This window comes from Strix uralensis, chromosome 20, assembly GCF_047716275.1.
Source record: "Strix uralensis isolate ZFMK-TIS-50842 chromosome 20, bStrUra1, whole genome shotgun sequence".
In the NCBI taxonomy this organism is placed as follows: Eukaryota; Metazoa; Chordata; class Aves; order Strigiformes; family Strigidae; genus Strix; species Strix uralensis.
In genome coordinates this window covers 8,764,409-8,781,896 of record NC_133991.1, presented here as the reverse complement: position 1 = coordinate 8,781,896, position 17,488 = coordinate 8,764,409, and the positions used below count along the sequence as shown (strand labels likewise).

Sequence of the window (17,488 nt, the reverse complement as noted above, 5' to 3'; positions counted from 1 at the left end):
CGCCAAAGCATGGGGAATTACCAGTTGGAGGGTCTCGGTCCCCGTTCCCTGGTGAATACAGAAGTTTTAGGTATGCAAATCCAGAGTTTGCACTGATACTAACAGCTTGACATAGATTAATGTTATAAGATGCAGCAAAGTCTACAGCTTTCATAAAAGCCTACTGGGAAAGCACCTCCAAACACAGCCAAGCACAGTGCTTATACAGTCAAATACCTGCCAACACAGCTTAATGTGACCTTCACTTTTGTTTGTAGCTGAATCTGATGACGATGACTGTTACTTTCTCCAGGATTCAGTGTGCGAGCCCACATTCAAGTTCCCTCTCCGGTATTCTCTGGCCAGATTTTCTTAGCTCATATTTTTCAGCTTCTATCTACCCCTTTCCTAAATTGTTTTCTCATATTTCATTACCCTGATACTTTCTCCAGGGTGTGTGGCTGAAGAAAGTAGGCAGTGATGTTTGAGTTGTCTGGCAGATTATTAGCTAGATGATATGCAAGCTGGCAACTCCAATTTCTTCCCTGTAACACTGTTCCAAATCAGTTTCCAACAGTACTTTGGTAGGGGCACTGGGATCAGCTCTCAAGTACAGCAAACATGGGGCTACGCCCTCCTGACACCCAGACAGGGATGAAAGCCTTTCTTATTGAAGTCTTTGCAGGCAGGTGGAGAACCAAAGAATCACTCCATTATCTTCTTGCCAGCACTCAAAAAGAGTACTTTTGGCCTCAGTGAAAAAGACTAAATGGGTGAAAAGCAGCAGCCAAGACTTTTAGCATAGCTCACTGGCATCTCCCCTGCTGACAGCAGCAACGTGGCCAAGAGGTGTTATCTTGGTCTGTGCTGAAGGTACTGGGCAGAGCACTGTACTTGTAAGCACCCTCTTGCCTTAGTCAGGGAATATGCAAAGTGATTTCATCTGGAATTTAGGAAACAATCTGCTCCAGCATGAGTCATCTCCTGAGCCATTTGGGGCTTTCAGAAATGGCCTTATCCACTTGCCTGTTTCTTAGTGCTAGGTGAGTGACACTGAGTCTCTCCATAAAGCAGCCTTGCTCACTCCTGCTGAAAGCCACGCAGTGGTCAGCTGCCTTGGAAAAGGCAGAAGAGGAAGAAGGTGCCTTCTCTAACGTTAGCTCTTTAAAATGCTCCACTTGTTTTTCCCAGTCCTGCTAGCTAAGCAGAATCCTCCTTTTTCAACATCTTCAGCATGTCCCGCTGCTCAAAGTTTTCAGTCTTTGTGACAGCGTTAACACAGAACTTGGTGCAACTGCACTTTGCAGAGAGGCATGCCTAACACACTGCACTAAAATGACATCACTTAGAAACGACCTCAGGATGCAGGACTCTGAAGATGAGGTGTCTGAGGCATGTGGAAAGGAAATGAGTAAATCTGAAGTCTTTTAAAGACACTCTTGGGACATGCTCATTACTGGTGCAACACAAACAACACAGCATCGGGGTATAGTTTGTACCGTGCCTCAGTCGCTGGCACTTAAGGTTGGTGGGGCTGGTTACTCCCTCCTTAGCCTCAGTCAGACGTGTATGCTCTGGTGAGCTACTATGGTGATGGGCACCATCAAAAGTAAAAAGGATTGTGCTGAGAAGGGAGCAGAGTCCTAAGCACACACTAACTTCTGGAATCTGGTTTATTATTGAACATCAGGGACTGTGCCACAGGCTACGTATATATTTGTGCATATAAATTCAGACGTTCATCTCGCACACATACCTGCCCTTTCTCTGGCTGCCAGTTTCAGTTAGCACGTGGCAGCAAACACCAGGTGACATCGCTGAGTGACCCACACCAGAATACTCAACTCTCAGTTCTTCCAGAAACAGAAAGCCACCTCTCCTCCTAAATAATACCCTTGCAAAAGAAGGATGCATCTACTTTTGCATCCACACGTTTTCCCTTGAGCTGCCACTAACTGACTCTAACCCCATCAAGAAACAAGAGACTCATCGCTGGTCCATGACTTTGTGACTGGCAGTGCGCTAGGACTGCAGGTATTGCTGAATAAGCCTATGGAAGTTGAAGCACCATCCAATTTTTTTGCTATTCTAAGGCAACACAGGGACACAAATACACACAAAAAATTAAGCTAGGTCTTTTATCGTTTTTTTTCCTCTCTATGAAGTATTATCTATCACCATTACTGATGCCAAATGCTTTGCAGGGGCTTTCTATGGGCAGACACTTCAACCCTGGTCCACAATGAAAGACTATAAGCAATGTTATTATTGGTTGATGTGCGTTTCCTTAAGTCACCGACCTCACTTCAACTTCTAACCTAACACTACGTGCAGTGCAATATAAGTTGCTCCCGCAGACAAGGAGCAGTGACCAGCAGCAGGCTCGCCGTGGCAGACTTCTCCCCAGAGCTCCCAGCTGAGCATGCCGCCAGAGGGCAATGCACACCCAGCATAAGGATGTACTCAAAGGCAGGGCTGTGACCGGACCTGTCCTCTTCCGGACCGGAGCAAACTAACTAGCCACGGGGTCTAAAGACAGCTCTCACACATGTGAGCACTGCAAGGGAACTCTGTTTTCACAAGTTCAGTTACTTCCAGAGATTCCTGTCTCCTTGCAGGAGATCAAAGCACAGCAGGACTGTACTGTCTTCTCGGAGACGCTTCCTCAGCTGACCGTGAGGTGGAGCAGTTTTATGCCAACGTGGGCCCTCTATCAGCCCAACATCCATCTGTTAGCCTCTGGGAGAAGTTAAGTGTAAAGAACCTCGAGGCCACAGAGTAATTACCCTAATTTAATAATTGCCAATCAGCAAAATTGGGCACTGTTGCGTGAATGGTGATGGCTGGCACCCACAGGGCAAATCAAAGGGGAGAAAATCTGCAGGAGGAAGGCTGATTGTGTACTGCCTTTCACTGACTGGTGCACTACCCCTCCCTGGGTTTGTGTAGGCCACTCACATTTCTATACACACCACGTGTCTGGCACTGCATGGAAAAGCATACTTCAACAAGGAGCACCTTAATACACACAGCCAATTACAAGCTGAAATCTAGGGAGCAGCAGGTCACCCCTGCCTGTGGGTCTGGCTACTTCAGTTTGCTTCTAACAAGCAGAGTTTCATAGGGAAACTGCAAACTGGTCTCCACAGACTGACAAATGGAGATCTGCATTAAAATAATATTACCATAAAACACAGGATCTCAAATACATTTTACTTCCACCCCCCAAAGATACCTACTACTGCTACTATGCAAATTGCAAAAGCTCCCCCTGCCAGCTTTAGGTTGTTATTGTCTATCCTCTAATGAGCTGGGGAAGCTAATCTGCAGCTCAGAGAGAAAGAAGAGTTCACTTTCCCTTCTGCCCAGAGAGGCCCGGCTCCCTCTGGCACACTTCAGGGAGCTCTATCCCAGCCAGAAGCTGCTCACATAGGACGGCTGAGCTGGCAGAAAGTTTGGCCTATGTGTCACTGAGCTATCACCCCAGAGAGACAAATACCCAAATGATCCCTGTTACTATATACAGCAAGGTAAAAGCAATTTCTCTCTCTGTTGAGAAGTACAGTGCAATTTAAGATCTGAAACACGGTGCGTGCTAATGATGCTCGCGTGCCCATTTTACCTTCTGCTCAAGGAGGGCCCGACGGAGGGATACCCTCTGTTCAAGATCACGCAGCTCCCGATCATGCTGGGCTTCTGCCTGCATCTTGATTTTACTCTGATATGCATTCAGCAGCTCCAATTCTTGCTGCAGCTGCATCTTCAAAACCTGGCACTCTGCTTCCTGTGCTTCATCCAAACGCAGCTGGGAAAGACAGACAATAGAGACATTTCACTATGGGGTAACCACTCATGACACTCCGGGGGAGGACTGCGGGGAGTGGGAGAGAATGGGATGGGACTTTGTTTTCTTAGCAATACAAATGGTCTCTATTGTACTTCGTTTCACTGAACAGAGGACCTATAGTGACAAAGACTGGTGACAGTGAGCCCACAGCGCTGATGCAAGTGATGCTGATGAGCAGTGGCACCTCAGGAACCACGATTCATATTGCAGAGACCAGACTGCTGGAGGCGCTAACATCCACAGCTCTCCTTTTGCTAGAGGCAAAGAGAAGATCTCTTGCTCCATTCAACTGGATTAACCAATTACCTGTACGAAGGAGACTTAAGTCCACATCCCTGCCAATGCAGGACTTCAGGCAGAAGAACAGAATGACATAAACTTAAAAGCAGTACGATACTGAACTTTTAACCTTCCCATATGTAAATTAAGCCAGCTGCCTTGCCTCACAGTGTCGTATCTGTACAGAGCGATGTGAGCAGGACGCAATATGCAAGAAGTGCAAAGAAAACCACATGTTCAGTTGTAGCAAGGACTCAAAGCATTGCTCATGTGGTCATTCCTTAAAGAAGGAATCACAGAACTTCCACAACGCTTCTACCATTATTTCAGATTTACAGTCAAAACTGCGGACTCCTCCATGATTCAATGAGCATCTTCCACCAGTGGGACATGCTTTGGTTGGTATCACTGACAAATCAAAACCTAAATGACTTAAGACAGCAAGCTGCACATTATTTAACAATGCTCTAACAGGGATGTTTATGTTGTCAAACTTCAGGCAAAAGCAGTCCTCTGGCCACACAGATGCATCGCTTTGCATCTCTGCTAAAGCAGCTTCAACTTCAACCTGCCTGAAGGGGGTAACACCTCTTTCCTCCGCATTTGAATGCTGCTTTTTAGACACAGAGGAATGACTGTGCAGGGTATGGCACGTGTAGCAAGGAAGCAGATAGCCTGCTGTCAGGATACAGATCGGTTAAAATGCAAACATCCCTATTTGGCTGAGGAACCCTGGGTCCCTCGGAGGCGACTCACAGCTTGTGTAGAGAGCATTTCATTAATGCTGTGATCATACTGCTCAGCCAGGATAGCCAGCTTCCGGGTCTGCTCCTCCTTGAGCCGTTTGAGGACAGCTTTATGTTCACTCTTTGGCGTGGTCTCCAGCAGATGGTTTCTCAGTGCTTTGTACTGTCTGGTTTGGATCTTGCATGTATCCTGAAACTGCTTCTTTATCTGTAGTTCTTTTGACTGGAAAGATGGAGGGGACACAAAGAAAAAACCAGCATGTTTCAAATGGAAGAAATATCCATTCAAATGGATATTTAGGATTACATTAAGGATATGAGTTCAAGAATCCACAAATGTATATTAACAGCTACAGTGCAAGGAGGGAAGCAAAATACACAAGAGGCAATGACTATTGCTGCAGCTGCTTTGACACTGCTACTGTGCGAAACAATTACAATACAGACACTTTTATAACAAAGCTCCAGCCTAAATACAGCTGTCTCTGCACAAAGAGCCTCACATTTGTCACTGGACTGGATCCAGTCCTGGGTGTTGCTTTTCAAGAAAAGTTCTTGAGGGACAGGACTAATATTTATTAGCACCAAAAGCCATACTTACACATACATGACTGTGCTTGTATGGCACATATATACAAACAGCACTTAATGTTATGAAAAGCAGCAGATCTGGTGCATGGGAAGGGACAGGGAAAAAGAGCAACACTTTTTCCATTGAGTGTTTGATGAAGAGAAGATGTGTTCTAACCCCTAATATTAAGAGCCTGGTTTTCATAAAGATACTAAAAAATGGCTGGGAAAGATTAGACGCTCGAAGACGCACACCACAAGCAACATTAGCACTGGGCTAGTCTGGCAAACAAAATGACTCCTCAGTCCCGACGGAGGCTTACTGGAGATTGACTTTTCCCTTTGCACTTGCTAGGACTTCTGTATTGTTTAGAGATGTAACTCTGTGACTGCACACAGGGCTGGGAGACATCAGTCCTGGAAAAGGCATCTGGCCCTGACCTAGCTGTATGACCTTGAGGAGATTAATTATTTTTTTCCTTCACCTGCCTTACCTGCCTTCCAGAGTAGCTTGTAAGGGTTAACATCTACTAAGTGTTTTAAGACTCTGAAAAGGAAGGTGTCCTGGAGTTCCCTGTATCTTTCTACAGGAGGGCTGGCAGGGACACTTTAACTAAGCAAAATCCACAAGTGATGAGCGATGCTGGTTAACTGACAGTCAAGTTCTTCATGGTAAGGAAAAACAAACAAAACCACCCCTAAATCCCCACATCAGGGCAGTTAGTACACACTCTGGGTCATTCCCACTGTCACCACCATGGTCAAATCCCGAAGCACTGGGGGCAGGAACAGAGCAAGAGGACAAGATTCCTGTCCCTTGAATAAGTTGGAAGAGCTCTGGGATCTGAACCAGCAAGGCAGATATACGCGCATGTCTCCCGTCAGCTCCTCTGCTGCCTGCTCCTGGCACTAACTCAAGACTCAGCAGGGTAGGTGATAAGCACAGCACTTGTAGCTACCTAGAAAGATGCAGTGGGATCAGATAATATATCCAGCTCAATTTAGACATCAGCATGCTTTGCTGCATAAACCAGCAATTCCACTTTGCTAACCTGATGCAGAAAACAGGACAAAAATGTGTTTCATTCAAACAAAATACATATCATGGAGAGGAATACATCACTTTTACCCTTTCTGAATTCACAGGAAGTTATTTCCCTCCAGGAAACCTTTAAGGTTGTTTCCCCCTGCCCTTAAGGGAAGTGTCAGCAGGTTACACGTTCCCATCAGGGACCTGGTCACAGCAAAACACTAGCAATCTGTTTTGTCCTCACTTTCTGTGAAGTCTTGCTTGGACACCAGGCTCTGTTTACAGGCTTCAAATCCAAAGGCTTTAACAACAGGAAACAGAAGGGAGGGGTAAGATTTCCAGGCAGACTTCTGACAAGATCATTTTGACCTAGTATTGTGAAATACCAGCAAGAGGGTATTTGCATCACAATTAACACACTCGAAATAATAACAGAGCAGTTTTCACTGAAGGGTGAATTCTAGTTATCGGTCCTTCTGGTGCTGTAATAGCAGCAACAGACACTGACCGTTAAAAACCTGCTGTCAGGACAAAGGACCTCACTAAATAACAAAGGGAAAGCCTGAAACATGTGCCCTCAAGGGAAAACGTTGCTGGAGAGAGAAACTGAACAAATAGTCAAATTATCTATTCAATTAAGAATACTTGCCTGCATTAGTCAGAAGCAAGAGAAGAGTTAATACCAGGGAACAGTCTCGATAAATAGGGGATTGTGCTACAAACCAAACAGTTGTCCAGCAGGCTGCATTATTAGCACTGTGTGTACGCAAAGGTGCTGGATTGACAGCTCAGGCCTGAAATCCTTCACTAATCGCAGAACAGCCACACAAAGCAAAGTGCAAGCTTTCCATGCTCCCCGCAAAACACTCCAACCCTGTCCTCACTGGGAAAGGGAAGGGGCTGAAGAGTCTGCAGAGGTGAGAGGGCAGCCAAGCCTCTGGAGTCCAGAGAGACCACGGATCCCGCTGTCCTGACTGCCAGCCAAGGAATGAGAATGGACATGCTGCCCACTCGTGTCTGCACCACATCACCTTGGGGAGGCAGAACCCATTCATGCTAATCTCAGAAGGATCAACCTAATACAGCTGCTTCAGTTTTATTCAGCTCAGAGTGCAGCACAGCTTCCCTGTGAAGTCATCAGCTATTTATACACTATATCCTTGGAGATTCTCAACAGTGATCAGATGGTCCCTTGTTCTCACAGCTAGGTTTTCACTATTTAATATTATTCTAATATTGACAAATCAGGTTGGTGGTTTTTTTTGCTGAAGTCCTATTTTCAAGTTGGTCATTTTCTCTGTAAGAAGATAACTTGGAGGTGGTGCAAACTAAGTCAGATGGGAAATATCACGAAGAGGAAAGACCTAGAACAACAAAGAAACCCCATGCTCAGTATGCCATCCACTCATTTTGTTACTGGCACAGCTGAACACTGGGTGGAGAGAAGAAGTCTGCCTCCTCAAAGGAAATGTACCAGGCAGCTTTGTGAAAGGCCTTATACTCCCTTCTCAGACACTTCAGAATAAACCACTGAACTTCTTTGGATGAAGTGAAGGCTTACAATGAAAACACTAAGAGCCTCAATTACAGAGGCCCTATAGTTCTGGTCAGCCACCGCAGTTACAAGGGCAGCATGAGAAACCCATGAGAGCACAACACAGCAAAGGTCAGTGCTAGGAGCTTCCTGAGGACACTGCAGCTGGCTGGTATCTCTCTCTCTTCCTTGCTAGCATAGCAGCCTTAACATAAAAACAGTAACCAGGTGAGCTAGCCAAGACCAACAGTGCAGTTTATTTTGATGCACACAACAACACAAAGCTTTTTTGTTTGTTTGTTTGTTTTTAAATGACACGGTTTCATTATGGAAAAATAGATTTTATTCTTCTATACGGGGGGAGAAGAGGATCAGAAAACGGTGTAGGAGAAAGAGAGGGGGAAAAAAGGGCACTGCAAAGATTAAATGCATTTTAAGCTACTACAAAAAGGAAGGCACACTGCTAAGAACAATAGCTTTTCAAATAAAATGAGGGAATGGTGCTGCTATGGCCTGCCTACAATACACTGCAACCCTGACCACCACTGCTATGTTTCATACGTACGGTGCTTGTAGGGCTGCAGTTGCACCCTGGCAGTTACACAACTTAACAAATACGACACTTTTTTTAAAAAAAAAAAAAAAAAAAGGTATTCACTGCAGAATGAGACACCTCGTCAAATTAACAAGCTTCAAAATACTGTGGACCTGCATACACTGCAAATGAGAAATGAGCTGTAAGGTATCTCTTTTCCACCACCACCAGCAGTTCACACCCAGAGCTCCTACATCACTTAGTACCTTCAGGCTCTTGGGCTGCTGCCGGACCTCCATGACGTGCTTACGCCTCAGCTCCCGCTCCCGGCGCTTGTTGTACTCCAGCTGGTTGGTGAGCTCGGTCTGGTGCTGGAGTCGGATCAGCTCACAGCGCATCTTCTGGATGGTACTGAGATGGCGGAACTCCAGCTCCTGCATGGACTCGTGCTGACGCAGCAGCATGGCGTGCTCCAGGTCCTTCTGTGTCTGCCTTTTGTTTAACTCCTAACAGGAGGACAGAGGGAATTATTAGATTCTTTGTACTTGGATTTCCATTCACAACGTGACATTTCGCTTTGTTCACAAGGGCATTTCTCTCTTTCCAAGGCATCTGAGGACAAAGCACAGAGTTTCTATGTCTTATCAGAAGCAGACAGCACTGCCACCGGTAATTTTTCCTTCCTCATTTCACTTTTCTTCTTCCTGTTCTAGATGCTCAACAGGATTCACAGTAAGCATTTTCTGGAAAGGACTGTAACCATTGTGTCTGTTGACTTTTTGGATCTAACAGTTCTCCCACAATAGGGCACTAATCTGAACATTTGATTCTGCACGATCCCCTAAATGTCACAGGGATTGCCAGACGGCGTTGCAAAACATATCAAACCATTATTTTACCAAAAAAAATTCAGATGTGGCAATGAAGACTTCAGCAAGACTGGAGCTGGATTGCAGGTGCTCCTGTGAGAAACATTTCACACAGGTGGTTCCAGGTCTCACCTCTGCCTATTCTCTTACCTCCCGAACCAGGTCCTGCTCCAGATTATGGCGGCCAAGGAGCATCCGTCTCTTAAAGCGGCGACACTCCAGCTCCAAGTACTGCCTCTGGCGCCTCAGTAGGTTGGCTTCTTCCTCTGCCTGGAAATGCTGGATGTTCTCCTTCTGCTTGGAGAGCCACTCCTGCTTCTCCTTCTTTGGAGTGCTCTGGTTTTCATTCAGCTCCTGATAACAGCAAGGTAATTAATTGTGGAATAGTCACATTAAGTTCCTTGGCCCTGAACAACTGGACGGACCTGCCTAATAAACTACGTTTCAAAGCTGTTCCACCTTGTCTTCTCATGGCCAGTACTATCCCAGCCTTTGCAAAATGCATTATGTCACATATCTAAGGGAACACCAGGAGGCAATTCACAGTGGAGCAAATTTAACTACAACTTTTTTTTTTTTTTGCATTGGCCATTTTAACTGGCCAAAATGATGGTTCATGTCTACAGTTTCCAGACGTATATATTGGCTCAAAATGTAAAAATGATGGTTTGCCACTGAAAACAAAGACACTTGGAGGTCTCACCATGCTGCCTGACAAATGTTTTTACAGGCTCCCAAAGGACTGAGAGAAGGAAAGCGTTGTCATCCTGTTCTTCAAACAAAACTCCAGCCACATGAAGCACATTAGAAGATTTCTGTGTCTTGCTTGATCAGAACACATACACATTTTATAAGTAACTCATGAAGGCAGAGTCACTCACTGAGATGCCATAACTTACAAAAACAATATAAAAAGTTCACAGGTAAAACTTAAGGCCACAGATTCGCCATTTGTATTAAATTCAATACATAGCTTGAAGCATCTTTGGCAAAAGACTCTGCTTGCTTGAATTGCATACTAGAGATGCCCATAGAGTAACTAGACTTGTTGTGATATATTTCTACTTAAGTATGAGACAGAACTCCTCTGTATTTCATCAGTGTTTCTTGGTGCTCTGTGATCTACTGCCCACTTCGGAAAAGATTCTATGTTATTATAAAAAGCCCACACTCCTATAGTTTTTGTTAGATCTTTCTTGGCTCTGCTTCCCTTTAGCCTTTTTTTCTCCTGGGAAATGTCTATGTTTGGGAATATTCCCCTTTGGAGCAAGTTCCAAAGTTGCGTCACACAAGTTGATGGTTGAGCACTAAATGGTTCTTTCAAAAAAATTATTTATAGTGCTTACAGTTTCAGCCACTCCACAAAAAGAATCAGGAAGTTTGATTCTACAGTTTCTCTGCGTTTCACAAAGGTCATGATTTTCACTACAATACAGTGATTATTAAACTATTACACAGCTTTCTCCATTAAAATTAAATAGCGTTTTACGGATATTTTCCGTAAAAAAAAAATAATCTGCAGGTCATCTTTACTGCTCTGTTTTCTTGCTGCTGCTACAGAAATATCATTTAAGTGATAAGAAACTTCACTAACTGCTGCAGTGCATGGTCAGTATCTGCAGCAACAAGGTATGAGAAACATGCTCGTGACCTTTCTTAAACTACCTTTTTTCATTCCTTAGGATTGCCAAATTTGTGTGTTTCTGGCTAAAAAGTAGTAGTAAGCAATGGACAAGTTTGTACTTTCACAAGATAAACATAGAGGTGCCAATATATAAATAAACCCTCTTACTTTAAGGTCAAAGATATGAAACAAATCCAGTACGTACAGGACTCTGCTCATGAAATGCAGAACTTGCTGCAATCCAGCGAAAGATCTTTGTGCACAGTGGCACTTTTATTTCTGAATGCTCACCGCTCTCGCACCGTACTGTACACTGTACTACGTTCACATTTCTCATTACAGATGAGTTACCTCTTTCAGCTGCTCTTTACGGAGTTTATATTCTCTCTTCTGGGACTCCAAGAAACTGTTCAATTCTTTTTTCTGTTGGGCCTGAATATGCTGTTGAAACTTCTTTTCTTCATTGGCCATCACTTTAGCCTACAGCAAATCCAGCAGCAAACCAGTTTGAGTCCTGATGGATTACAGCTCATGTTCCACTTCAGCCCCAAGACCCAGACCTCATGGTAGGGTCACCATGATTCTCACCATGACTCCGAATAAGCACGAGTCTCAGGAGCTTGCCCTCACTCTCTTCTCATTCCACCCCCCCAACGACGCACCCAGCAGGAGTCCTTTTTCAGTGCCTCATCTCCTCAGCCCTATTGTTCAGCTAGTCTTGCCTAACAAAGTCAACACCTTATGACAGACTATATCCTTAGCCCTCCACCGAGAGATCCAAGATGAACAAAGAATCAATAATCATCGCTGCAGGCAGCACCACTTCATTATCAATTATTTAAAAACATAAAAACCCCCATATCCATAAGCAACTAGACGGTGAACATTTGAGCTGGCACATTTCTCTGCAGACTAATCTGCCTCTGTAACACTTGATGGCAGTCAGTTATTGACAGCATGGCAAAAGAAAGAAAAACCCTTACAGTATTTTTTTCTGGGGTCAGTATACTAACATTTAGTATAACGCCCCGTGATGAAGGACATACTTTTCCTCTAGTTACATAAACCCCTTAGTGTAAGGAGGTGATGTATTAGCCTTTTTCTAATTAGCAATTTGCTTGGCTCCTGAAAACAGACACGTAAGAGACTACAATGTCATCTCTTCATCAGTGAGGGGAAGCGGACAATTCAATGTAATTAACAAATACAGACCGGTCTGCTAAACCATAATCTCCTACCTCTTTTTCCATGGCTGCTTGGTGCTTTTTAATTAGCTTTTCCATTTCTGCAGCAAAATTGTTACGCTGCGTTTCAAGATCTTTGTCCAACCTGAGGCGATGCTCGTCCATCTCTGCCTTCAGTTTATTCTCTAACGCCATCAGTTGCTTCTGGTGTTGCCGTCTCATACGTTTATAGCCAGACATCTGCTCTCGGAGTTCAGAGTCTTGTTCGTGTTCCTGCATTTGCCTTGTCACCTAGGAAGATAACCACATCGGGCCAAAGTCAGTTAACGCTTCTTAATCTGCTTTTGGGCAGTCTTCAAACCACAAAGGAAAACTATTCAGGAAAGAAATATGATTTTGTTGCAATGAAAAGCAAACATCCTAATGGCAGCAGAGCAGATTAAAACCTGAATTCTGCTGTAGAAGATAAGCTCACATGGGCTCCAGCAGAAGAACTGTACAATTGTTATAAAGCTGGTACTAAATAATGTCTTTTTAGCCCACTGCAATGAGGGTGCATATATACACACACAAATATACATAATGTACATATGAAAATAAATGCCAGCTTATTATTATAAACAGTTTCCTGCATTCTGCTAGGCATATTGGTTTTGAAAATATCTAATATACACAAATTACATTTGCCCAGGTGTCGCATTTAAGCTTTTATTAACTTACATTAAGCTATTTCAGTGATAACATCTCAGTCAATGAGGCTAGCTCATATTCTGATGAAATCCTAACAGCTCTAAGTAGTTTCACAGCCCTGTGTTCAAAGGCATCCATCCCTACACAACTTCATCAAAATAAAAACCTTAACATACCAGCGATGCTGTGCGTATAGTAGCAAAGTGCTCTCGGTTGCGATAATGAGACTTGTGGCGAGATACTTGGGGAGGAGACTGGGGTTCTGATGCCCTTGTTCGAGGATCTGATTCCTCTCTGTAGTTTTCTTCCTCCTTATCAGCAAATATTAACATGAGAGAATAAAGAGAAACTGTGTTACTAAAGATTTTTATTTTGGCCTGGTTCAAAAGACATTTAAAAGGAAGGAAAAACATTTTACATTCAGTGGCCCTGAAATATCCTCCTGCCAATAAGTTGGATGAAGGAATATATTGCAGAGCTCTGACCTAGGATCCTTCCTTTTGGAAATTTCATTGCACGCTTTTATTACTAGGAGGAAAATTACTAATTAGAACTGAAAATGAGAAAAATAAATGGAAAACTGAAAACTGAGTCAAACAGTTTACTTCAACAAAACATAAAAGCTATAAAGTAGATTATATCAAGTCTGAAAGAAAAAAACCCACCGTTGTAACCCTGAAAGACAGAGGAAGATTCTCCTTACGCCCACTACAGAAATACCTCAAAGCAAATTTAAAAATTTGTCATGGTGTATTCCACATTCTTATTTTGAGTTTGTCATTCATCACAGAGTGATTAGTAGTCAGATATGATATACTAATTAACTCCCTGAGGAAATACCTGCGTCTTTGCTGCATATCTGGGCAAAGAACAAAACATTTAACCACACCTATCATTAGCCAGGGAAATGTTACTGCTTTGAGAAAAGGTGTGATAACCCTTCCACAGCAAGAGCAGCACGGTTCAGAGGGATGCTCCCCAGTCTATCCTTCATCATGCAGAGGTAAAGCAGGGGAAGTGGTTTCACAGCTTGCCATGGCCAGAGTGCTGCATTTCTTTTTCCATGCATCTTTGTTCATTAACCAAATATTTGAATCAAGTGCTGGCAAGCTGGGTGCTTCAGGAACAGATTTCAGTCACTACTGTGGGTCCTGTAGTTGAGAATTCACTGACTAGGAGGAGGAAAGAGGGAACTCTTCCATTCTTTTGTCCCATGAAGCAGTGTTCTGCAAATCAGGGGCATCCACTAAATAAACCTGTTCACAACCTGCCATTCCAACTCCTCACGGTAAAGCAAACCGCTTTTGAAACAATTCAACTAGTAAAATAATTTTTAGTGAATCAACAGAAATAAATTATTTTTACAGCAACATTCCAAAGTTTCCAGCACACATTAATATATTTAGGGCACAATATTAGAACCTGCAGATAATGACTTAGGATAGGAAGCACTCGACTTTTTGTCATCGTGCTAACCAAAACCTCTCCCATTTTACACCTTCAAAGTTATCCAGTAAAAATCCAGTGCTTACCGGCTTTAAATGAATGACAGAGCTATTTGACATCACGGTGTGGTCCCCCTCCATCATATCCAGCTCACTCTTATCATCCGAGGCATCTGGAAGACTGTTAACACTACTGCTTTGGCTACTGGCACTGATAGACATACTAGGAATGGACTGATTACTTCCGACACTATTCACTGTTCCTGTCCTGCCGACACCATGATCTTGTTCCTAGGAGAAAGGAATTATTAAGAAAATCCAAATCCATCACAGTTGTATCTATGGGCATTACCAAATGAAATGTTCATTCCATTCCTTTCTAAAGGCATCTACCTGCCACGGCATGGCAGTTCCCACCCTCCAGGCATTGCCATGAAACATTTTCTTGTGGGATGCCGGGGAGAGAAAGAATCAACCTTGTCAAGATTAACTGGATGATGTCAGATTCTTTTCATCAGTGAGCCTGTTAACAAGCTGAACTCTATCATGTATCAGCAACAGTGTGTCACCAGAAACTGTTGACACCAGCATCACCAAAGTGCTCAGCTGGGACCCTGCACCTCACACAGTTCTTTCCGTACGTGAAACACTGGCAACCCAGAGAGTCTCAATTTCTGCATAGTGATTGCAGCTCACAACCCAAAAAACCCAAATTAATCTCCTTGACGTTTTTTCTTTTTTTCTCTTTTTAAACCAGGTACAAATTTCTGTCAGACTCAGAACAACATTCTCGAGACAAAACTAGAAGACTGTCAAGGGCCTTGTACATATGGCCAAAGTGGAGGTTAACTGCAGTTGCTGAAAGAGTCCTCATGAAGCCTTTATAAACAGGCAAAGAAAGCTACAATTTACAGAACTGGAAGCTAACTGTTCAAGCATGAACACATGGTGCAGCTTCTTGCCAGCACTAGGCATCTACCCTGTTTGTCCTTGTTTGTGCCTTGAAGTAGCTTTATTCCAAACACAGAGAGGAAGACCGAGTTTACAGCCAGGTGCGTAAACAGCCTCCATTCATTTTAGCAATATCCGGGTTGTGGTTATTTAAATGACTGCATCATTCTCTGGTTCAGTGATGAAATCCAAAGTTTTTCTCACCTCCTCCTCCTCCTGTGTTTCAACTGCAGGGCCATTGTGTGCCTCCTGGAAGAGGAGCTTCTTCATTTTACGATACTGCAGGTTGTCCAGTTCTCTCACCGCATCCTTTGTTCTCTGAATCAAGTCTATTAACACTGTTTCGGGCCGCTCCCGAAGAACAAACATGTGCTGTGGAACACACAAATAGGTGAGTGACCTCTTATACATCCAGCACACGTGCTTTGAGGATACAGTTATGAGCTCTAGTTGGATTTGTTAGCCGCCTTCCCTGCACAGGAGGAGAATACCTTCACAGCTTACACTGGCACTATTTTTAGACTTCACAATCCAGACAGATTTCAGAATGATTGCCTTCTGATGGGAGACATTCACCAAAAAATAAAGATGTAAAAAACCCCAGAAATGGTATTTCACATACCATGAAAATGGGCTCAGTTTAAACCTAGACTTCTTTGGGTATGGGGCATTTTGAGATGTTATCTACTTGTGGTTTACAGGGGGAAGAGCAACAAATAAATGTGAAAGGTGTTAGGCTGGTTAGTATCTCTACCCAAATGTTAATTAACTCATCAGCTAACTCTCACTAGAAAACCCTTCTCCTTGTTTAGAAAAGCTCAAAAATTCAATATTCAGCGTACAGCTCTGAGTCATAAAATAGGCTGTGAGCCTTCAAGCCTGGCCCTAGAACAGTTAGCCATGAGGTGCTCTTTTTTGGGAGATACTCACTGCATTTCACTGCAAAGGTAGCTACATTTTGCCATTAGGTAAAACAAGTCCTGCCTATGTGTGTCAGAAGCAGCTTTTGCAGGCTCCAGATGAAATGTGCTGTGCAAGCATGAGTCATTATTAACACCACCGCTAGTTTCATTTTGTTCCTTTGGAGAACTGCATTGCCATTTCTAACATGTCACATTCCCTACCTGTCCCTGTAAAGTGGCATGCAGCTGTTTGAGACTATAGATATGGAAGGATTACATTCACAAACGTTTAATTTCCGTCAATGTTCTCTTTAATTGCAGTGCATTGCTCAAAATAAAACCAATCTTCAGAATTCTGAAATGGCAGGACTACACACCCACACTGAAACCTTTACTGGGTAATTGCATTTACTTTCTGAATACACAGCTTTTAAAGAGGCAACAGTCCTCAGAACCATTTAAGTAAAAACATGCAAAAAGGTGATGATAAAACCTTCATAAATAGCATCCATTTCCCTGCAATGCAAAATTTTGGAAAACTGCTGCTTAGCAGAAACGTGGACAGGATAAATTAAAAACAAAATAATGTCACGAGCACTGCAAAGAGAACGACAAGTTACCAAAATTCTGAATGCCACCTGATGCCTCAAAGGAAATCCATCAAAGTCACACTTAGAATAAAGCAGCTCTAACACTTAACTTCTATGTGAGCTGCATTCACTTAGGAACGTCAGCTTTTTGCAACAATCTATCACATTGCCTTTGTTTCCAGACTAGAGCAAAGAAAACCAAGTATCTGCAGCATACAGGAGCACAAATAAAAAAAAAAAAAATCTAAGAAATAAAGCAAGAGAAAACCTGCAGTTGGCTGAGGCTTATTCACGTCAAGGAAAAGTATGGGGAAGAAAGACTGCTTTCCTCTGCCCCCTTTCCCCCAGGGATACTATTAGAACAGCAAATTTCAGTTCTACATAGAAAGCACATAGGTGATGGGAGAGGATAAAAAGCCTTTAGGGGTATATATAGCATAGAATAAAGCGGGAAGTAACGAAAGGTATTTGTTAACTAATGCATGGCAGCTCTGTCAGGATTAATTAAAATCACTGACAGACTGAACTTAAGAAACTGAAACCCTTGACAAGTTGATGGTCACCCAGTGTCACTTGATGTGGTGTCCTTTTATGATGAGAACAAGGCTGGCTCGGAGAGTCACCTGGGGAACGGCAAAGGGGCAGTAAAGCTAGGATCACCAGCTCGGTACACTCCACAGCACCCTCAGCTCAAAGGTGTTAGTGATAATGGG

General features: G+C 43.4%; 1 protein-coding gene across 2 annotated transcripts in view; it reads right to left on the bottom strand.

Moving 5' to 3' along the window:
* Positions 1–17,488, bottom strand: part of TAOK1 (TAO kinase 1) — a 74,075-nt gene that overhangs the window by 9,518 nt on the left and 47,069 nt on the right. For both annotated transcript variants that reach the window (XM_074890427.1, XM_074890428.1), the window contains exons 11-19: positions 15,488–15,655; positions 14,420–14,623; positions 13,064–13,198; positions 12,252–12,488; positions 11,365–11,493; positions 9,540–9,743; positions 8,787–9,026; positions 4,862–5,074; positions 3,602–3,784 (exon numbers count right to left, since the gene is read on the bottom strand). In XM_074890427.1, coding sequence (XP_074746528.1) covers positions 3,602–3,784; positions 4,862–5,074; positions 8,787–9,026; positions 9,540–9,743; positions 11,365–11,493; positions 12,252–12,488; positions 13,064–13,198; positions 14,420–14,623; positions 15,488–15,655 — 1,713 coding nt within the window. The remainder of the gene's footprint in view (positions 1–3,601; positions 3,785–4,861; positions 5,075–8,786; positions 9,027–9,539; positions 9,744–11,364; positions 11,494–12,251; positions 12,489–13,063; positions 13,199–14,419; positions 14,624–15,487; positions 15,656–17,488) is intronic.